This window comes from Aythya ferina (assembly GCF_964211825.1).
Source record: "Aythya ferina genome assembly, chromosome: 2".
In the NCBI taxonomy this organism is placed as follows: domain Eukaryota; kingdom Metazoa; phylum Chordata; class Aves; order Anseriformes; family Anatidae; genus Aythya; species Aythya ferina.
The window spans coordinates 2,878,636-2,901,914 of NC_140297.1; the positions used below are offsets into that span (position 1 = coordinate 2,878,636).

A 23,279-nucleotide genomic window follows, 5' to 3' on the forward strand; every position below is an offset into this window, starting at 1 on the left:
GCTGCTGACTGCATCAGAGCTTGCCACCAAAATCTAGCAAGACAGAGGACCAGATTTACAATTCTGCTACAGGAAATTAACCAGAGAAATCGAGTTTAACACCTGATTATATTAGTAAATATACACATCATCATTTGTGCTTATCTTGTGACCATGCCTGCAGGAGGCAGAGAACTGAGGAGCCCACAGCAATGGTGTTCAGCAATGCACATGCTGCTACAAGGGTGGGAAGGAGGAGTTCCTCAACAGCATGAAAATAATCAGCTTATGGTTCAGCCAGAGGAACTGCCATCACCAATTAGAGGAAAGCCTTAATTGCTGGGAGGTGAAGCACCAATGAAAGTGGCTGGTTTCACTGTGGACCACGTTTCACTGAATATTTGAAAGGCTGGTGTGGAAAAGCGTCTGCCAGGGACCATTCAGATGCTTCCACACAGGGGCTTTCCTGACCCATTTTACAATCAAACCGTGGTGGCCTGCTTTATCCTTCCACCTCTGCTCTCCCAAATAAAATTCAGCAGGCCCAGAACACCTCCAGCTGCCTGGTTAGAAGGGAAGCTGGGAGCTTCGTGCATGCCTCTCCAAGGCTGTAAGTGAGACGTAGGCCTTGCAGGGCTGCATAGCATGTCCTTTGAGGGATTTTGGAACAGGTTCACTGCCGCTGCCTCACAGCACAGAGCAGGCTCACAGCAGGGCAGCAGCATCCATGCCCCACTTGTATGCACTCATCTCCTGTGCAGCGTGCAGCACAGGGACTCTTCAGAAGAGCAGAAACAAAAAAAAAAAAAAAAAACACACACACAAGCTAAAGAAACCCAGGTTTGTTCCCGCCCCCCCCCCAAAAAAAAAAAAAAAAAGCCCACATAGCTGCCCAGATGCTCCTTTGACCACCCAAACTGCTCACCTATTTCTTAAACGATGCTGAACTAAGTAGAGGAGCTGAAATATCACAAACAGAGGAGAGAAATTACACAGGGTGATTAGCAAAAGAAACTTTCACCCTGGCAGGCTGAAGCAGCAGGACCAGGAACAGTGTTGATGCTCAGCACAGTTATGGGGTTTAACCCTTCCTTCTCCCTTCCCTGTGAAAGATGGCAAATCTGTACCACATAACTATTCCATCCCAGCCTTCTTGGACTCACTCAACAGGTGATAAATTAGGGTGCAGAGCAGCAAAACCATGGTCCCAAGTGAAGCCTGAGGGGGCCAGAATGGTATTAAATGGGTTAATGGACTAGAAAGATGGAAAGCTTCAGCTGCAAGGGGGGTTGCAGCATCCCTCTCCCTTAGAAAAGCAGAGACAAGACATCTAGCGTCAGAATAAAGGGGAAAAAAAATGTGACAACATTTTTCCCCCCTGTTCAGGAATCTTCTCCCCACTTGGTACTGGTAGGATTCCCCTCTTCTCCCCAGCACGTCACCTGATGTGTAAAACCCCTGAGACACCCCCTGTCCTGCCCAGCTGTCTCCAAAGCAAGAATTATCTTGCTTCACACATCACAGGCGTAAAGACAATTTTTCAGTCAAGCTTCAGGGAAACAGAGGCCATGCTCTTTTACAACCACAGCTCCTCTTCAACTGGAAACATGCTATTAGTGAAGTACTGTCATTTTATCCAGGGGGTTAAGGACAGCAGAGAAAAACTAGCGTGTGACTCACTGTCCTGACTTTAAGTGAAAAAGCAAAGAGTTCAGTTAAAAAAAAAAAAAAAAAAAAAAAAAAAAAAGCAAAATCTGGAAAAGAAAATGCAGAGTAAGAAATACAGAGGAAAAGGACAGCAAACACCTCTAAAACACTCAGGCCAGGCACTTTTGAGCACTGAATCATCAGATGCAGCTCTGCACAGGAGCTGGTTCACACATTAGCCTGGTAACGTGTTTGCAGCTTTATATCTGAGAGGCTGCTTATATTAGCCATCTGTAAGAAGACACTCCAGCAATGCTAACAGGAATGAATCGAGCACAGGAATGCAAAGTGGGTTGGTTAAACCACATCAGTTTGAAGGGCTGCCTTCACACAGGGCTCTAAAGTGTTCTTAATTCAGTTTAGCCTGATTTGCACTGAAATCAAGTATGTTAAAGTGAATTAAGGCTCTTTAATCCCCAGGGAGAGCGTTTCCACCAGGGCTAGTTAAGAGTAATTGAACTAATCCACTTTAAAAGTCAGCTCAGATTAGTTGTGCTAAGTGGCTGTGCAGATGAGGCCCGGGAGCACAGGGACTGTCTCTAGCATGCAAGGATCACATCAATCTGCCTCCGGGGCTGCTTTGGGAGGACAGCTAGAGCAGGGCTATTTTGCTTTGCAAAGCTGGGAGTGGTCCAAGACACTCAAATAAGACTACTGTAATAGAAATGTCTACTTGTGCTTGACAGGTGCCATCTGGTTGCAAGCAAAGGCATTTTCCACATGTATTTTCTCTGCGTGCCACATACACTGGCTATGGCCAAGGGGATGCTGTTTTTACGGGCAGCTAAGGGACCAGGGTCACTGCTCCAAAAAGTATTGGCACCATCTCTCCTTCAGGCCATACTTAAATGCCACCAAGAAGTTCACTGGTCTGCCCTCTCCCTGCCACAGAGATGCTTTAGGGGAGGACTGAAGGGCCCATCTCCACCTGGCATTAATTTATTCATTTATTATTCAGTGCTATAATATCCACCCCACTCCTCTGTGCTCCCAGGTGCTAAACGCTTCCCACTGGTTCCCACCACAGATTTTCAACTGGTTGGAGAAAAACAGTCCAGCCCCAGCCAGTTCCCACAGAACTAGGGAAGGGGAAGCAAAGAATGGGCAACATATCAAGGGGAGGACAAGCATCCCCAGCTCACCCCAGCTCCTACAGCAGGTCCCCCCCAGACCAAGCTGGCAGCAGCACAGAGCAGGCTCCGCACAGGTTTTGCCTTTCTAGGAAAGCACCGAGCCCCTGTTTGATCCCAGGCTGTTCTTCCCCAGCTAAGAATAATCCCCCCAGCTGCTGTTTGATTTCCACATTACCATGGACGCAGAGTGTTTTTATCTGGTACATATACAGGGGGAGAGGGAGCAAGCCTGCGTGTGTTCGTTCTAGTTAATGTTTCCTGTGTGGTTCAGGCTGTTATGCCTCCAGGTATGTTTATTTCACTACTTTAGCAAACCAGCAGACTTTTTAATGGAACTGTTGATATTTTTCCTGGCTGCTCCTCCTGGAGAGGCGAGGCAGTGTACAAATGGAGTTCATTCCTAGCCTCAGCCTGAAGCTACTCGTCTCCTCCTGGGACTGCAGGGAATTGAAGGTTTCCATTGCACTGGTCAGATTTCTTCCTTCTCCAGCCTTCAAGCTTTAGATACATAAACAGAGGCGCTCAGGCAGCTGACAGTAGCAAGAGCAATGCATGGCCAGTGCTCTATGCAAGAGCAGCAGCTGCACTGAAAATCCAGCCGTACTTTCCCAGCAGGGCTCTGGAGGAAGATAGTGGTGCAACACCGCACCCCTAAAGTAAAAGCTCCCACTACATGGCTAGCTTCACCAGCAGACTTTGCAGGGTGAAGCCAGGGATTCCTCCTTACTGGGCATTTCAGAGTTAAAGCAATCAGTGCATAAATTTGTCCTGACACCCCCTTTATTGATGCAAGGGGAGCAGTAACTCCTGTCTCATCAGAAGGTTCCTGAGAAAATCCCAGCCACCTAACAGACATGAACTGAGTCCCCCACTCTGCTCACAGCCTGCTCCCCCAGTAACAGACTGGTTTTACAAGCTGAGGCACCCTGAGGCTTATGCCCAAGATCAAACCCATGCGGATAGCTGTGGCAGTCCCTCTGCTCCCCACCTCTGTCCCACTGCTGCTGAGCTGTCCAACAGCAGGTGAAGTACAGCATCATGGAGAGCAGCTCACCAGCCTCATATGGCACCCACCACAGGAGCCATCAACCCCTGCCAGCAGACAGGGTCAACACCCAGCTCCCCACCACAAGGTGCTCCCCTACCTACAGCTTGGTCTGCAAGGGAGGAGGCTCAGCCACTGCCAGCTGCTTAGGGACATGGTAAAACAGTGCCAGTGTCACTGCATGAGGCCATCAAGCCTGGGGCAGTCTCAAATTCTGATGAGAGAGAAGGCCAAGTCTTTAAGCTCCCCTCTCCCAACTCCAGCTCAGGCTTTCCATAAGCCTTGCAGCAATCCAAACAATGCTGCAGGGGATACAATGCTGAGCAAAGATGTCCTTCTCTTCCCCACTACATCTGCAAGGCAGCCTCTGGGACAGCACACAGGGAACCTAACCCATCACAAGCTCACCACAGCCAAAATGCAGTTCATTTGAAGGCATCGCCACTACCTCAAGTGAGATTTGTTTCTGCACAGCTCCCGATCCTTTTGTAAGCCCAGGAAACAAATGCAAGGCTATACATGGTTCCACTCCCCTCCTGATGCCAGCTCTTCGAAGCAATGTCAGTCCTACATCTTGCATAGACACATCTGTATATAAACACGTTGCATCAGCTACAGAAGCCAGCATGGAGGTTTTGGCTTCAAATACGCAAAACAGGAGGAAAAAAGGCATGTAACACTGACAGCAGGGACTGCTTAAAGCCTCATTTCGTCCAGTTTTCTCTCCCCCGAGAGCAGCTCTTTGGTCTTCTCTTCAAACTCATGCTAAGCCTCTGGATTTTCCAGAGTCAACATGGGACAAGCCAGAAGATAGAAATAGTCACCAGGGATGCAACACAGAGCACTAATGAGCCAAAGGAAGTGTTGGATCTTTGGTTAGACCCTGTAATTCAGCTCAAGTGGCTGTTTCACCTCTGGCCTGTCAGATCAGCTTGCTAACCACAGACTGGGAAATAACTCCCTGCTAGCTCCCAGCAGATTTATCTTTGGCAGGGGCTGAAAACACCCCTGCCCCCCCTCCCACTTTTGATTACAGAGAGGCCCAGAGATGCAGAAAGAGCTGTGCTATTAGTTTGCCAGGTATTTCAGGATCTCACCTTACTCTGGAAGAGGATTAGGGCTAGGAAAGAATTTTGTCAAGATTAAGCAAAACAAGCCAGTTCTGTTAAATAAAGTATCAGTTGTGGTGAACTGTCCCCAGAGGGGTTTGGGCTCCAGGGTAGGGTTTCTGGTCAGAGGAGATGGGCAGCCCCCAGGAGCTGTGGCACTGCAGGGCTCACAGCAGCCTGCAAGCTGAGCTAAGCTGGACAAGCCCAGCTGAAGCCAGCTTCTCTGAAAGAGGTCCCCAAAACCAATACCAATGGAGCCAGTGCAAAAGGTTGGGTCCTCATCCTAAATGGCATAACATGACAAGCTCCCCAGCACTGAAAGGCACTACCCTGGAAGAGGCTGAGGTCCATAAGAGGCAGGACTGGTGCTTCCCACTGTCTTTCAATTTGTGTCTCATGATTCCATTGAAAGCAGGTTTTGACGGGAAAGCAACTAGGAAAAGGATGTGGCAGACCTCCTGCAGGTATTGGGGAGCTTCAGTGGTAGGGTTGGGCATAGAACTGATCCCCAAAAAACACATCCTGCCAGGGGCTGCTGACAGAAGTCTTAGCACAGATCCAAAATGAAGCACTCATGTTGCTTACCAGGCTAAAATGCAGACCCTCTAAGCTCAGCTACAGCACAGCCCAGGAGCACTATTTGAGCATGCAAAAGAGTGAACACTTGGCAGCTTCAGAGTTCAGACCAAGGTGTTTGCCAGCAGTAATCCTTGAAGACAGAGCTGGAAAGCTCCGCAAGAAGTCCTCTGCAACAGGTCCACCTGCACAGCAGAACCAGCTCCACCTACAATCTCTAGTAAGTGTTGTAGGCAGCCCAGTGTAAGTTTTGTTTTATTGCAACACCAAGCACAATATCAAGTCAAAAAAAATAAAAAAATCAACCTGCAGAGAGAAAACATTTCAATGCTGATATCTAAAGGTCTGACCTCACCATAGCATTGACAGCCTGTCAATGCACTCAGCTCAGGAGGAGTTCACAGAGCAAGGTCTACACTGGGAATTAGCCACAGGCAGGTCTTCTGCACCATCCCTGTCCAGTAACAAGGTGAGGAGGCTACAAAGATTGAAGCAAGCATGTCATGAGAGCAACCTGCCAGGCCACACATATTAGAGCCTGGAAGTGGGCACTCCTCTAACACAAGCCCTTGGTGATCCCACAGCTGAGCCCATAGGGGGTCAGCAGCACAAGCTCGTGCCCACATGCAGGGCTGGGGGAGCTGGCACCTACAGCTGAGTGGTGGCAGCAGGGAACAGAAATAGAGCACTTGGAGGTGGAATATAAAGGGTAATAACTTGCTCTGACTGGGGTTTAGAAGAGGCTTTATTGAAGGTGTGGGAGAACCCACCTCTATCAGTGCTCACCTGGTAATGCTGATCCTTTCAGAGCAAAGCTGTGACCAGCTTATGCTGACATGTTGAAGAGTACAAAAGATACAAAAGCTGGAAATCCAGTGTCAAACCACAGGCTCTGTGCACCAAAATAATTCATCTTGGCAACCTGTCCCACCTAATTACCTGTTAGGTATGAATGCACCACCCAGAGGTCACTCAGGACACATCCTCATATCTCAAATTCAATTTCATTGTACTGTGAGTATGAAAGAAGATTGAAAATAGACCAAGAGGATATGGAAGCTTGTTCTTTTACTCCTGGGCTTCTTCCAGAAGGACTTTGTCTAGAATCCAGAGTTTGTTAGACCCTAGCTTACTTTGGGAAGCTGCTCTACAGTTTGGTCCCACAGAGGTTTCCCAACAGTAGACCAAGGCCTTGGCTAAACTTCTGCCCATTCCTCCCAGTGCCTCCATAGCCAGAAGACAGCCAGTCGACATGTTTTTAAGCTCAGATATTCCTATGTGCATCTCAGTACTTCATTATTCACCTCCAGACAAAACCACTTGTTGCTCCAGAGCGCAAGCAGCTACCTCCTACCATGCACATTAAAGGACCAGTTGTGCTCCTTCAGTCTCTGGAGCACTCTGAACAGTTTTTCCAAGAAAGGAAACTCTTGCTGCTGTTGTGAAACATGTCCACCTAGTGTAAGAAAAATGCAGAAGTTAGAGCAACCTATTTTTTTCCTCCCAAGCTCCACAAGCGTCTGGCTATCCAATTAATGCTATTTTAATGAGCTAGGCCAAATGAATATGCTCATAAAATGCCTGCCAACTCCCATACTTCATGGCATCCCATCAACATGAACTGCACGCTCCATGCTACCTTCCAAGCCAGCACAGACTCAGCATTAATGTCAGATACTGTTGAGTTTGCATGTTCTGCAGCGGGTGTATAGGAGCGCTGTTCTGCTCCATGTTCTTTCCAAAGGAAGAGTTCAAGTTTTTTTAACCTGTCATTTCCCCTTCCCCCAAAAGAAGCCCTTCAGCAACTGAACCAACAAAATATTCCCCCCCCCACCTTGCAGGAGGAGGATTTCAGGTCACAAGCAGACTGGAAGACCATGCGGCACATACAGGAGCTGTTTGATCCATTGGAAATAGAAAAATCTATTCTGATGTTTTTCTACCCGTAGCTGTTGCAAAGAACTCTATCAGCTAAAGCAAATCCCATACCTGCTGTGTTTATCCATGTAGTCACAAAATACTCCCTGTTCCACTTAGCGCACTGCAAACACACATTACAATGAAATGTAAAGCTTACCAAGCTGATAAACTTCATAAGTGTATTTTATGACCATATCTCGAGAGATAAGGCTCATTAGCACTTACAGCCATGATCCGAGGGAACCTTAAAAAGCACAGTTAAACGGGGGGGGGGGGGTGGGGGGGTGGGAAAGAAAAGAAAAACTAGGATTTTTGACATCTAGTTCCAAAAGGGTTAACCCTTCCCATCCAGCATCATAACTTCTAGCTCCTATTCCCAGCTCTGGGTCCAGTCTTTCAGGAACATGTGCCCTGCCTGGCGTGCTGCTCCAGGACCTGCAGCAGCCTCACGCAACCACATCCTGCAGGAGGGACAGCGTTCCCCCCGGACCCGGTGGCTGAGGGCTGCTCAGACTGAGGAACCAGCTGCATTAACACGCCACAAGCCACTAGAGCGCTTTTCTGTCTGCACAGAGCAAGACTGCTTCCTTATGGAGAGAAGCCAGGGGCTCTGTGTGGTTGCAGTCCAGAGAGCCAGGTATGCAAAACTTTTGGGATTGCTTCAACACCACACCCCCTCAGGAAAACACTGGGAACCTGGCAGGTTCCTACCTGGAGGGTCAGGGAGCTTGGGATGAATTTTAACATATGCTTTAGTATAGAAAGTGCCATCCCACTCAGGAGTACTGTCCACAGGACACAGCTGTAGCTACATAGACAAAAATCAGAGCTTTAACATACAGCAGAGCAAAACAGTTTTAATGCTTTGAGCCCTCTCTGCTTAAATACCTCTGCTGAAATCTGGGATGGACTTGTCCATCAGTACCACAGACCAAGTGACCAGAGATTCAGCCACATGCTGAAGATGTCACTGCTCCATGTAACTGGAGCTGAGGATCTATGTGGAGCTTCTGGCAGTAGAAGTCTTTACACCTCTGGTAACCTGACCTAAGGGTCAGTGTTCAAAATGCTTCCCTCATATTCCAACAGGAAAGCTCAACAGCCTCCAAAAAAAAAAAAAAAAAAAAAGCTGTAAAACTTCCATCCAACCCAAATCCCTCTCTTGAATTAAGAGGGATGAACAGGGACATGAGCAGAAGACGGCACAGACAGATGTCTTCACCTCTTCTGAGCTTTCTAGGCCCCATGCAACTCTGCAGCAGAAACCACCTCATGCACTGGAAACAAAGGGGATGCCCACCAGTTCTGTACCACCTCTGTCTCTCTGACTGCTCCATGAATACAGATGGCTTAGTTGAGTGTCTTCTGGCTTGGCTCTCCCACCAAAAAATCTCAAGGAATAAATAAATATCAACACTTCAAAGGAAGACACCAGGAATGAAAGTTGTCAGTATCCACCTAAACAAGATGAAGGGAGCATCCTTGGGGCAGGAACATTTCCAAGAAGCAATTACACCACCAGCAGAGAGCATTAAGCAAACAAAAAAAAAGAAAGCAAAAGACTGAAAAAAAAACAGTCAAGCTGGGATGATTCAGACCAAGGAGCATCACACTGGATTCTCCATGCAGCCTCCCAGACCTTCCCCCCTTAAAATCCCACAGCCTAATTCAATTACCCACCACTGAATAAGCCTTAAGGCAATTCTCATTACCCTTCAATAAAGCACAAGGCCTTTAATAATTAAACACTCATGGGCTTTTTGTGTTGGGGTTGTGGGGCTGGACTCCCTTTTATTGTTGTTAGCAGCTTCCAGAAAGCAAGTTAATCATTGACCAAGCCTTTCACCAGGAGACCAGAGTCCTATAGATCCCCGGCCTCCAGTTCTGCATCACCAGTCACATTAAAGGAAGTCACTGGCTGCCTCCTGCTTTGCCAGGTATTCACTTAATGGTCTCATAACGAGCCACCCTCTCCCCCAGGAGTCATCTGTAGCATTGGTGTCCATCCCAAAAAAAGGGAACAGTATTTGGACATAGGGTATGCACAGCACTCCCCATTAACAAGCTCAGTTTAGCTGCTGAGCTGGCAGCTAAGGGAAACTGAGGCACGAGGCAACTGTCCTCAGGTCTCAAGCAATGCAGTCAATCCAGGGCATGAGTCTAAGACACAAACCTGCATGAATGAAGCTCTGCTCCAACACCACACCACAGGTGGAGGGAGCTGCCAGGCACCCCCCAGCCTGACAACGCAGGTCTGGGGGATCTCATGCACACCCAGAGCTACTTCTCCAATGCTCCCAGGTTTGTCATGATCCTTAGGGCACTTCATCAGTTCCAGTACCACCTTCAATCAACCACAAAGCAAGTGCATTATCTGGACATGGGGGTCCCCTTTGCAAAAGAACAGGGGTTAAATGCTGCTTTCAGCTGGCCTGGAGAGGCTAAACGAGTGAGAGCAGCCCATCAAAGCAGGCAGAGCCTCTACGTGACAACTCACCCAGCTGAAAAGGAGCAGGGAAAGCAGCCAGGCCCACCCTTTCTATTCCAAGCAAACCCAGAAATCCAGCACCTTAAACTCCAGCCTCACCATCTGGGGGAAAGGCAGAGAAGCTCCCGGCAGCGGGGCAGGATGGCAGAGCCACCTCCCGGCACTCCAGCTGCGCTCAACTGTGCACTGCATTCCTCCCTCACCACCCGAGCCCAGGTTTTGTTTTCGGGTTGTGCCGAGAACCAGCTGCTCCATCTCACACACACGCCGGGGACGGCCAGCGTGTCTGGAAAGCAAACCCAGGGCGGCCTGGCTGCGGGGAGTTCACAGGCGGCGGGTGGGAGCCGCCAGTCGGGTGCGTGGCCCCACACCACCATCAAGTGACAGGTACAGAGAGCTTGGATGTGCAGCAGCTGGGTGAGCAACTAGCACGTCCACAGGCTGCAAGAGGTGGTCAGCAGAGGGCCAGCACCCATGGGGTTTGCTTTTATTGGAAGGGATGTTCAAGCTGGTACTGCGCTTGTAGCAAATCCATACAGAAGGTCATGCTAACTCAGACTCCCCCCACAAACCCACCCCATCTGGGTGGTCATCATCACCTGGACATCCACGCCAGTCCAGTGCTCACAGCAATTTTCTGCATTGTTTTGCCAAAAATGCCTCAGAAGGCAGGGCACATTGCACTTCCACCCCAGCAGCACTCGAAGCATAGCTCAGGCACCTATCCTGCACCTGCCATGGGCAGCAAAGCCATTCTGCACTTCCTGCACCAAAAACCCCGCTGTGCAATCCAGCACCTGCTCCCAGTAGCAGCATGTTGGTAAATTAGGGTAAGCTATGCTCCCCTCCCTCCCTCTCCCCCACGCAAGCATTTCAGGGTTCCTGTTGCCTGCGTGCAGGGTACGGATCGGTTACATTTACGAAGAACATTGCAATCTGTCAATATAAACACTATGTGAGCATGAGCCACTTGTAACATTACTACTGTCTTGACAAGTGTTTGCAGAGGGGGGCAGAGCTGCTCGGCTCCTCAGCTCCTTCTGCAGAGGGAGGAGAGCAGAGCAAACGCTGAGCCACAGAGAGGAACACTTCCCTCGGCAAAAAGTTAGGGGCGTATCAAAACAGAGTCAGGCCATAAATCAGAGCACCCAGAAAGAAACAGAAGGGTTTTGATTTATGGCCCTGACATGATGCGAGCTCAGAGCAGGCGGCTCAGGAAAGGAGCAAGCTCCTGTGGGCCAGCTCCCCATCCTAGGGCACTGCAGGGCCGGAGTTAATCACCCCAGCACAGCTGATCTTGTCGTCTGCCACCTCCAAAGCCCAGCAGTGCAGGGCCCAACACAGCTCCCAGATGCTGCTGCGGCATTTCCACCACCCCCAATTTTGTGGGAGGAAAGGGAGGGAGGGGAGGTGCCCACACCCAAGGCTGAAAAGCACAAGAGAAGCAGGAAGGGGAGGCAAGTGAAACGCAATGCCTTCTCAGGGATCCCAGCAGCCTGGGGCTGCTCCAAGCAATCCCCCATCAGCCAGCTCTAATACAGTGAAGATTAGTTTTAAGACAGCCCAGTTGCAAAGGAAAGGGCTGAACTTAAAAGCAGGCTGGCTTGGGGCACAGCCCGTGCATCTCACCAGGCTTATCGCAGGGCAATGCATCCCCTTCTGGGTTCACATCTCCCAAACATACCCCTATCCTAACATGCACCCTCACCAGCAGGCATCCCAACGGGTGACGTTGAACCTGCCATAAGCCACCAGCTCCTGGGCGGTGTCACAAGCATGCTGTCCCCTCCATAATATCAGGAAATCCCATCAGACAGGGCTGGGGAGATGCTCCATCACCGCATCCCCAAGGCCAGCCTCCACCAGCTGCTATCTGTGACTAAGACCAACAAGCCCCTTCTGACCCTATGGGTCTACAGGGACACAGCCCTGCTCACTAGGGAAAGCACCAGCATCCCTGCAGCCCCTGCCTTTGCTGGGCCAGGTCAAGCTGGCAGCTTCTCCCCTCCTGCACCAGGGAGGAGGTCAGCAACACCCAGCAAGCAGCGCTGAGGCTGCCAGCGTAACCCCAAGCAAAGGACAAACCCCTCCCTGTCACTTTCAGCCCATATCCTAACCAGGCAGCCCGGGGATGGAGAAGGCAGCAGCCTCCAGCTGTGGCCTCCTTAGCCCAGCATCACCCCCGCCCCACGGGGCAGGCACAGACATAACTACATGCTGACACAATCTCGTTATCGTGTAACCATGCCCCATTTCTGTACCCCCCCGCACTAATTCCCTGGCAGGCCACACATTTGGAGACACCAAATTCTTTCCCTGAAATAAGACTTTGGGGATGGGGGGGAGGGAAGGGATCACCCACAGCTGTCCCTATCCCCCAGCAGCCTGCAGAAGGGAGCAGCAAAGCTGCAGCACGACATCTGCTTCGTGCACCCACTCCAGCAGGGATGTCAGCACCTGGAGCAGAGGTGCTAGCAGGCCACCGAAGGTGTCACGGTGGCTCTGATGGCACCTTGGAGCAGGAAGGAGCATCCCTTCCCCTGCCTAGACAAGGTGTCACATTAGCTGAGCCCACTTTGGCATTTCAGCTCTGTCCCAAAGCAGGGGGTAAAGAATCACATTTTTTGGGGGATGGATTCACATTCAAATAATACTTGGGGCAGATCCCCCAGGCACACAGCTACCTTTATAAGCAGCAGCATAGCAAGAAGGATCAACACCAGCCATCACAGGGTACCTGAAGCATCAAGAGCCCTGCAGGAACACAGGTTTTTCCAGGTGAGACCTCCAGGAAGAGCAAGCTCCTTTATCAGGGGTAAGGAAGCCAGCAGCGAGCAGAGCTCACCTCTCCCACACCCTCGTGGGATCACACATCAGTGGGATCAGTGGGGACCAAGGACCTCCACACTGACTATTCCCCCAGTCCCCAGCAGCCCAGCAAGTGCAGGCTCCGCTGCAGGCCCCTGGGAAGAACAAAGAGGAGATTAGCAGCAGATGCTGCTAAGGGGCGAGCAGGATGCTTTGCATAAGCAAACTTCCCTGCGTACCGCAGCAGCCTCAGAGCGCTGGAGAGCACATCGGAGCGGGCACACATCTGGCAGCATCTCCTCTCCCCTCTCTTTGCCAGGGAGGGAGCCTTAAATCAGAAGCAGCAGCTGTCCCGAGGCACCCAGGACGGTCAGGACACCAGACCATCAGCACACTGCCCTCAGCTCAACACCTTCACCCTGAATTTAAGCCTACACCAGCCCCATGAGGCCAGAAGCAAAATCCCAGAAGCCAGAGAGGAGAAGGAGTTACCTGCTGCTCTGCAGCAGATACCAGCACCACATGGATTAACAGCAAAATTACAGCCAAGCTCCTTACAAGCCCCATCAGTCCCCCAGGCACACTACAACTGCTCAGTGCTGGTGGTCTTCAGCGGATACACGAGCTCCTGGGCTCAGTGCAGCTGCGGCAGGAGAAAAAGGATTTTTTTTCCCCCAAACCTGCACGCACAGGACAGGCGGTTTCCTCGCTAAAGCAGCCCCAGCAGCAGGAAGTTAAACAGCTCTCGAGTTGGAAAGAGAAGATGTAAGTAGCGCTGCTCGGAGAGCTTTGCCAGACCACAGGCAATGGACAAGCCTCGACACCGGGATTTGTTTTACTGGAAAGAGGGGGGGGGAAACCTCAACTCCGCTCCGGCTTCCTCGGGGCTGGTCCAGTGGCTCCTACCAGCGGCCAGAGCACACCAGCCCAAAGCTAAGCGAGAACCAGCGCTCCTCCAGCTGAGCCAGGTGCTCACGCCCCACTCCCGACCCTATTATTTGGGTAGGGTCTTCCCGACAACAAAACGCGAGTCCCCAAAAAATCAAAGCAGGGACAGCAAGCGAAGAAAAATCAGCGGACTCTCCGTGCGGGAAAGGGTTTTGCAAAGGGGTTGCGGTTATGGGGTGGGTTTAAGGGGGTTGGGTGGGTTCGTGGGGCTCTGCTCTCCGCCGGGACAGGGGCAGGGGGCTCGGATCCACCTGCGGGGTGCGGAGCGGGTGCGGGCCGGTGCCGCCCCCTGCCGGCCGCTGCGCAGCGCTCAGGTGAGCACCGGGGGCACCGGGATGCGGGGCAGCCCCGGGAGGGGACAGGGAGATCCTCGGCTTTTTGGGGTGCAAGTCCTGCTCAGGCTGGGGACAGCGAGATGCACTCCCTGCTATGGGAAATAATCCCGCTGTGGGGATGCTGACAGCACCTGTGCGTAAAGTAGGGGGAAGGAGAGGGTTTGGGGTGCCCCGTGCTGGCAGCACCCCTAAAAAATATCCCGGTTCCTTCTGTGCAGGGCAGAGCCACCCGTCCTGTCGGGGCAGGACGGACCCAAACCCTTCCCTGCAAGCCGAGGGTAGGATAGGGGGATCCGGCTCCGGGACAGCACAGAGCGAGTGCCGGCTGTCAGCAGGGGATGCCCAGCACCTTCCAGCGAGAGGAGACAGCAGGCATGCACAGCATCCCTTCCTCGGGGCGAGCGAGGCGCAAAACCTCATTTTTCCCCAAAAAATAAAAAATATAAAAAAAAAATAAAAAAAAAAAAAAAGAAAAGGGAAAAAGCGGAGGAGCCGGCACCTACCCAAAGTAGGCGGCGGAGGGCCGCGGGGCGCAGGCGAGCAGCCCTAGGAGCGCGCAGGAGGAGAGCCATCCCAGCAGGACGTGTCCATCCAGCATCTTGCAGCGGCGCCGGCGCTGCTCATCTCGTTCCCCCGCCGCGCCCGCTGCGCCCCGGCCGCCCCGCGCCGCCTCTTATAGCGCCCGGCCGGCCCGGGGAGGGGCCACGGGGCCGGGGGAGGGGTTACGGAGAGGGGAGGGGAGGGGTGAAAGGGAGGGGAGGGGAAGGGGAGGGGTGGGCACGCCCTGAGGTCCGTCCTCCCCCTCCTCCGGGAGGCGGGCGGAGAGGGGAAGGGCGGGGAGGGACGGGACGGGACGGGACGGGACGGGACGGGACGGGGACGGGGACGGGATGGGGACGGGATAGGGACAAGGACAAGGATGGGAACAGGACAGGGACGGGGACGGGACGGGGATGGAGATGGGGACGGGGAAGGGGACAGGGAAGGGGACAAGGATGGGATAGGCACAGGGATGGGGACCGGACAGGGACAGGACAGAGACAGGAACGGGGACAGGGATAAGGATAGGGACAGGGACAGGGACTGGGACTGGACAGGGGCAGGGACTGGATGGGGACAGGAATAGGACGGGGAAGGGGATAAGGACAGGACGGGGATGGGGATGGGGACAGGGGCGGGATGGGATGGGGACAGGGGCAGGGATGGGATGATATGGGAAAGGGACAGGGAAAGGGATGGGGATGGAACGGGGACAGGGATGGGACGGAGATATGGACGGGACATGGATGGGGATAGGACAGGGACAGGGATGGGAAAGGGACGGGGATGGAATGGGGATGAGGACAGGGATGAGGGTGGGAACGGGGACCAGGACAGGACAGGGAAAGTGACAGGGATGGGATGGAGACAGGATGGGGACAGGGATGGGGACAGGGCAGAGATGGGGACATGGATGAGACAGGGCTGTGGACAGGAAAGAGACAGGGACGAGATGGGCACAGGATGGGGATGGGGACAGGACAGGGATGTGACAGGGAGATGGACAAGGATGGGTGTCCCAGAGCTGGGACACAGGCAGGCAGGCCAGAGCTGGCTGTGCAAGAATTGGATGCACCAGGGCTGGACGGGTGTGCAAGGGCTGGGCATTTGTGCAAGGGTTAGGTGTGTGAAGGCTGGATGTGGCAGGGCAAGGTTTGGACATGCCACAGCCAGACGGTGGTGCAAGGAGTGCATTGGTGTGCAAGCACAGAATGTGCTGCGATCAGAGAGCATCACGAGGAGCAGCAGTGCCACAAAGGCTAGACGTGCAAGGGCTGACCAGCTGTGCAAGGGCTAGGTTGTCATGCAAACACCAAAAGGCTGTGCAAGGGGTAAGCGTGCAAGGCTGGCCAGCTGTGCAAAGGCCAGATGCTCTTGCAAGCTCTGGACATTTGTGTAAGGGCTAAGCAGGCTTACACAGGCAAGGCATGCAGGAGCTATAAATACAAGGGCTAGGCAACCCTGCGAAGATTGTCCACGCACCAGGGTTAAGGGGCATGCCAAGGGTGAGGAGCTGTGCGAGGGCTCGCAAGCCGTGCACAGACCAGGCATGCGGGTGCCCATGGCTGCACACAAGCACTGGTGTGCAGAGGCTAGGCAAGGCACACAAGACAAGTGCTGATCCCTCGTACAAGAACTAAGTTATGTTCAGCCTATTCAGCCCTGTAAAGGCAAGAGGAACGGGGGCTGATCCAGCGTGCAAGGTGGCATGCAACAGAGGGGAGCGCAGAGCCCCCGGTGCACGGGCAGGAGGACCAGGACGTGGCTGGGAAGCAGTTAATGCCCTAAAAGTCAGCCTTTGGATCCACGCTTGGTGGCAGCGTTGCTCTCCACGTCACTCTCGCCGTCACGCTCAAAGCAACTTCTGCACCTGCCACGGGCCGAGAACAAAAAGGTTTTCCTCCCAGGCGTGTGTGCATGTGTCACGCTGTGGCAATGGCCGCATGTCCCACGGGGACTGGCACAGGAGGGGGCGTGGGTACTTGGCACCGGCCCCTCACCTGTCAGCCAGCATCCCCAGAGGTTTAAAACTCTCATCTCTGCAGAGCTGTGCCCAAGGGGTGCAGGATGAGGCAGCAGGACCCTCAGATAACCCTCAGAACAGGCTCTGGAACAGCATCAAGAATTTATTCTCTCTGCTCACCGTGCACTGTGCCATTTCCAGCCTTACTGACACTGCACAAACTATTTAGGTTTTGCTTATTTTCAGAATAAAATTATGGGGAGGGGGAAAAGAGAGGGAGAGGGAAGGCTGTTTAAATTTCCAGGATCCCATAAAACATCTCAGCCATTCCTGGCCCCAACCTTTGCCAAGTGGCCCCATAGAATGTCACTCTGGTTTGCACCCTGCCAAACTTTGAGCATCCGTGCACGGGTGGTCCCGAGGACACTCAGCATCAGTGGGTGCAAAACATGAGAGGGGGTCAGTGGATCAATTTCAATGAGATAAATAAATTAATCAGACAGACATGACCCCCCAGGGCCCTGCAGTATTTCAGTCCCTTTATTTTGATGGTCAGGTCAAAGCAACACAGCTCCATCCCAGCGTCTTCGTGGGGTGCTGGAAGGTGACCGGCTCCTGGGCTCCGCGGGCAGCCGGCAGCAACGTTGCATTAAAGCCCCATCTAGAGGCCTTTCACCGAGGAGACTTTGGGAGGCAGGGACCGGCTCTGGGGTCACGTTGGGTGTCCTCATGCTCCCACCTGAGCTCCTCCAGCTTAAATAAAAACAACACCGGACTGCGAATGAAGGGGAGGACAAACAGGAGTAAATATATCTCAACAGGAGGCTTTGCCTGCATGTTTCCCTGCTGGAAAAAATGCAAGAATAATCCTTCGTGCACATCTCCAAGAAGCTGGTGTGCTCAGCAAGGGGAGAGTGGAAGGAAACCCAGCTTGCTCCGAGCATCCCTGTGCAGGGGTGCGAGGCTGGTTCCTGGGAAGGCAGCATAGCCCTCACCCTTACTCATTTCCTCTGCCTGCAGCAGGGTGCCACAGATAGGGAGATGTGCTGGGGTGTGCGTGACTCTTTCCAAAGTGAGACAGCACTGAAAATAGTCAGCGCTTCTGCTTTTTGGTCAGGGGAAGGGGAAGCCTAAGCAGATGCTGACTTCGCCGTTGATGCTGCTTGTGGTGCTGGGGGACGGTGCACCGGTCCTGGATGTAGCATCCTCCCCAGGCAGCTTTGAGGCTTTCCAGGTTCTTCAGCAGTTGCTGGGGTGACACAGAAGCCAGGTGTTTCTGCTCAGCAAGGTGGCCTTGGCCGGTGTCCCTGGAACCACCGACAGCAGAGGGCAGTGGCACATCGGCACAGGCGTGGAAGCGCTCGGCACTTTAAGCAGGCGTTTTATTTACAGGATGAAGGGAAACAACCAAATTTAGGGTTTTCAGTGGCAATGTCACATCAGAAAACAGTGCTGCTGCTGGCATGGCAAGGTCTTCTTCAGGACAGAAGCAAGACATCAGGTCACAATGCGAATGAGGGACTAGGAGGTTGGGGAGCTTGGGGAGCAGCAGCAAACCTGGGGTCCTGCAAAGGGCCCCAGCATCCCGCACCCACTGCCCGCCTTGCCCTAGGGGTGACTCTGACCCCTGACAGCCACCAGGACATCCTCGGGCAGCAAATCCAGCCGTGGCCACCCCACCAGGCTCCCCGGGCACATTAGGGCACAGGGTAATCTGGAAGGTGGCTTCGAGTTTTCCTGTTCTGTGACTTGGCTCTCAAGTGGTTCCCAGTGCTCAGCCTGTGCCCAGTGCTCCAGAGGCTTCCCTACCCCAGAGGAGACTTTGCCACCATCCTTGCTAGGATTTTAGAAGGAAGCTTGGCTTTTTTATTTTTATTTTCCCTTGGGGCTCCCCTTCCCTCTTTATGCCTCTGTTCCGCATCTTTTTCCCTGCAGAGCCATCTGCCCTCCGAGCTCACCCAGGTCTCGCTGCACGACCCAAAGCTCACCAGCTCAACGGGGCAGCTGAGTCACAGGAGTGCAAGAGGGAAGGAAAATACCCATGAAGTCATCTGGCTCATCCCTGGCTGCCAGTTCTGCATGGGTTCCCCACCAGATCCTTGGCACTCACTCCCCAGACGGGAGTAACTCCAGCAAGGCAGCGAGAGGTGGGGACCTTGGTGAGAAGCCTCCAGCTGCGTTTCCTCCCGGCGGATCACCTCCGAGACGAGCCATTCACATTTCCTTTCCTCAGTTTCCTTAATTAGAAGTGGGCCTGGCATTTATCTGCCCTCCGGATACGGTCTGAAATAACAGACAAGACCCAGGAGCGCTGCCTGCCCACGGGTGGTTGGTTATTCCACCATCTCAGGGACCACACCGTGCAAGTTCCTCCAGCCGCCACCGCCTTCGTTTCCAGTTACTCTTTTTTTGCCGTCATGGGGACTTCCAGGGTGTTCCCTCCCTCCCAGTGATCACACATGGGCTCAGAGCCAGCTTCGTGCTTCTTTTCCAGCAGGCAGCCGGAGTCACCCTGGGGACAGCTCTGAAATTCAGGACTGCGGTGTTATGTTGTGTAGTGTTGTGTTATGTTGTATTGAGTTGTGTTGTGTTGAGTTGTGTTGTGTTGTGTTGGACCTGCTGGTGCCCAGCCCTCCAGGACTAACATTTCTGGGGGCAAAGATGTGCCCAAAATATGCCCATTGCTTCCAGCTGGGCTGCTGGAAACCAGCCTGAGAGCATCCCCCTTTTCCCAGGGCTCTGGGGAGGGCAAATCACTGCAAGCGAGGAGCATCCTGGCCCTGATTGCCCCCATCCCGTGTGTTCCCACCTCTCCAAATGAAGAAGAGGCCCCAAAACCTTCACCAGTCTGTTATTTGGGGCTATTCAAGGCAAAAAGGAGAGCCTGTCATGTCGCGATGGTCTGTGTGTAGTTATCCACCACATTTCCCCTTCCATCAAGGACAGAGATGCAGGGACATGGGCGTGTTGGGTGCCCACCCCAATTACAGAAGATAGAGGATTACCAGACTGAGCCATAGCCCATAGGGCTATGCCTACTAAGTTTTTGTTTGTTCCTCTGTGATTCTACCCCAGAATGAGCTGATCTGATGAAAACAATCAGAACCAGGCCAGGGCACAGGGCTGCCATGGGCCAGACCCCTGGCAGGGCCCCTCGCACCAAATCCCTACAAGCAGTGGGTTTCTCTAACCCTCCCTGACATCAGAAGTCCCCTCTCTTAACTAATTACAGGACCCATATTAAAATACTTTGAAAGAGACTTACCCAACAGGTCCCAATAGGCATCTGTTACACAGCAGCAGCTAAATCTTATTAAGCTTTAGCAAGCACCTTACTCCTGGCCTGCGGTAACAGGCTCATGCAGATCCTTTCTCAGCATTGCCAGCTCTTGGTATAATCAGGCAATCTCATAAAATATGTTTACAAGGGGCCTCAGGAGGTCATCTGGTCCAGGCCCTGCTCCCCAGCAGGAGCAGCTCCTTTATTTATTTTCTTTAAAAAAAAAAATATCAGCTAGGCTTCAAGGTCCCCATGGGGGTGAAGAATGATGCTTTGGCAGGACTCTTTATCCATTGATGAGATTAATTCATGTGGGCAACAGGGACTTTCAGTGATATGGAGAAAATAGGATGACTTGGTGGGTATTCCCCAAATAGCTTTGATGGACCTGAGCCACAGGAAAGCACCCCCACAGGGGTGCCCCAAGTCTCAGGGCTTGCTAATATTATATGTATGTGTGTTAACCAAACTGTTTTCAATTGTTTTACTTTTAATTTTTTCTTCATCATTGAAAAAAAAAAAAAAAAAAAAAAAAAAAAAAAAAGGAACCATAAATTATCTCATCTTCTTGGAAAGCCCAGCAAATGTTTTTCTGAAGGCCCAGGCATTCCTCTCTGGCAACAAAGAGCATCTCTGTTTGCTGATCTTCCCAAGAGCTGGCAAAATGACTTTAAAGCAACCTAAAAATTTGATTTTTTTCCTCCTGCTTCCACGTGTATCATTCCTGAGTTGTGCTCCGCACTTTCAAAGGTTTTTCTGCTTAAGTACCATCAGAATAGCCCCTTCAAGTAAACCTAGACAGGTTGTCCTTAGCATGGACACCTCTCATGATTTCATGGAGAATCAGGGACTTCATAGCATGGACCAAAGTGACTTTTTTAATGTAACTAGTCCCAGTACAAAATAAGGTCCTTATTGTCTTTATGACAATCAGGCATGTTAGGAATGAATATGTTTTTGTTAGACAGAGCTGCAGGAGGTGTTTTTTAGGTCTGAAGGAATAGTGCCAAGCAAGCTTGGACTCTTTTCACAATCTGCCTGAGCCTGTGCTGTAAAATGCAGTGATTGACCAGCCAGTATTCGAGGGTGTTTACTGATAGTTTGCTTCCTTGGGAAAATCAGCAGCCAGATAGAAGAGAGAGACCTGGATCTGTGCACTGTGAGGCCCTGGGTGAGCTCAGAAGCCCTTTTTAGCTTGCTGATAATGCCACGAGTGTGGTGCCAGCCCCTGGCTGTGCTGCTGGGGGATGCTGCAGGTGGTAGGGAAACAAGCAGAGATGGGGAAATCAGGAAACTGAAGTAGTACATGTGTGTGGGAGGCTTTAGGGGAGCTGAAAGTCAGGGTTACTGCACGGACAGATATCAGGACACTGCCTGCAGATCCATAGGAGACCTCATTAGCTCTGTTCTCATAAAACCTCTTGTTTACCTCATCCTTAGGGTGACAGGTGCCCTGGGGTAACCTATTCCTCTATCTTTAAGGTCACACACCTTGCCTCTGTATCTTAGGGATGGATGGCAATGACCAGGGATATGCCCAAGTCAAGGGTCTTTGACTTTGAACATATATTAACCATGCAAGGGCCCAGGGAGGGAAAAGGGGAGATACGATAATGTGGGAAAAAGGGGAAAGGAGCAGACAGAGAGAGAGAGAGATAGAGAGCAGGTAGAAGAGGCTGATTTCTGCAGCCCAGCAGGACCCTGTTTGTGTGCCCTGGCTGTGATCGCTGCTGTCCCCTCAGAGGGAAGTGCACAGAAATGTGCAAGCCCTCCCAAGAAGAAATCCCATCAAATTCATGGAAATAAATCTTAAGTTGAAGTTTTTTAATTGATTGTGATTTTCTAGCCATCCCTGTCTCCAGATGTGGCCATGCACAAGTTTTTTTAAGTTCCTCTGAAGAACTGCTGTTCTCATTTAAAAATAAAAACCATCACCATCCTTTTACTGACTCCTAGTTTCTTGCCACTATCAATTTCAGGTTTCTCCTTGCTGGTAATGGACAAGTCATGGCATCAGCTTTTCCCAAAGTGTCTTTGTGCACGTGGTTTGCAGCATGAGGCCAGATGAGGCTGAGATGGGCTGGTGTGTGTTGAATGTCAGTGAGTGGTCAGGGGAAGGAAGGAAGGAAAAAGTGTGGGTGCATGGGGCTGGAGAAGCTCATCTTGGATCCAGTTCCTTCCACTGGTTTCACTGTAAAAGGATATGGGATGTTTGGTCAACTCTGAACATGGCAAAGAACAAGACATAATAACAGGGGATGAGGAGCAGATTTGGATAGTATATTCTATTTGGATAATGAGTTTTCTGGAAATGGACATTTGGAAGTGACAGAAGATACAAATTCCTGTTGAAATGGTTTGGGCTGGAGAAAAGGTGGAAGAAATTTTCTGGGGAAAAAAAAAATTCCTTGCCATGGTCTCAAGGCAGGTCCAAAATGCCAACAGATTTCCTGGGATATTTCCAAATGTGACCTTTTTTTTTTTAAATGATACACTGTCTTAAAAAATAATAATAAAATAAAATATAAAATAAAAAAATCCCTATATGCAAACCAAAGGCAGCAAAGAGGGGAGCAAAATGCCCTCAGAAAGAAACAAAATCAGTAACTGAGCTCAAAAGCACAGTTACGAACTGAGCCAAAAGGACTTTTGTTGTTCTCCAATTTCACTTTTCTTTCTGAAAAACCTGGGGAGAAAAAATAAAATAAAATAAAAAACACCTCTGGTCTTTCCAATCTAGCTGTGTTTGTTTCTGTCCCCACTTTCCAGCCCCATTTGGGGCTCAGCCTCCCTTTGGCTCTCACTCAGAACCAGCTCTCTTCACCTATGCTGGGGCTGCTAGAGTTTTGCAGAGATGAGGCAAAAACAGGATCCAAACCTTTTCACTGCCGGTGCATGGATGGCAGGCGTGTTCCCAGAGACTTCTCCTGCCTTGCTCCATCCTGCAAGCAGGCACACTTAAACCAAGGGAAAAACCTGTTGCTCCTTAGTCCTGCTATGCCCCGTTTGCATTATTGAAGCAGGACCAAGAAGCCATGGGTTGTCTTTCAAGCAGCTCTGGGCAGTTTCTCTCAAACTGTTGGCAGTTGTGGGGGCTCAGAACGGGGCAATATTTCTAGGATATATACCAGGGAGTCATTTCCCAAGTCCTGCCACGCCACTGTCCGTTCACGCCAGGCAGGTTAGCTAGCAAACCCATCTTATTGAATGCTGAAGCAGACTGGATCCAGCCAAGAGATCTGGCAAACCATCAGCTGCAAAACAGCCAGAAACAAGCTGAGGGAAAATATTTTTGTAGTCACAATATCAAGCCCACCCATTGACCGTGCATCAGGTATTTTCCAGCACCACTGAAACTCTCTCTCTTAGCTTTTATTTTTAGACTAAGGGTGCTTTTGGTCATGTTATTTCTTTTTTTTTTTTTTTTTTTTTTTTTTTTTTTTTTTTT

At 51.4% G+C, this 23,279-nt stretch overlaps 1 protein-coding gene across 1 annotated transcript in view; it reads right to left on the minus strand.

Annotated features, from left to right (window-relative positions):
• Positions 1 to 14,680, minus strand: part of WNT9A (Wnt family member 9A) — a 52,209-nt gene extending 37,529 nt beyond the window's left edge. The window contains exon 1 of the mRNA XM_084507900.1: positions 14,552 to 14,680. Within this exon, the coding sequence (XP_084364026.1) occupies positions 14,552 to 14,646 (95 nt within the window). The 5' untranslated portion in view covers positions 14,647 to 14,680. The remainder of the gene's footprint in view (positions 1 to 14,551) is intronic.
• Between the last annotated feature and the right edge of the window lie 8,599 nt (positions 14,681 to 23,279).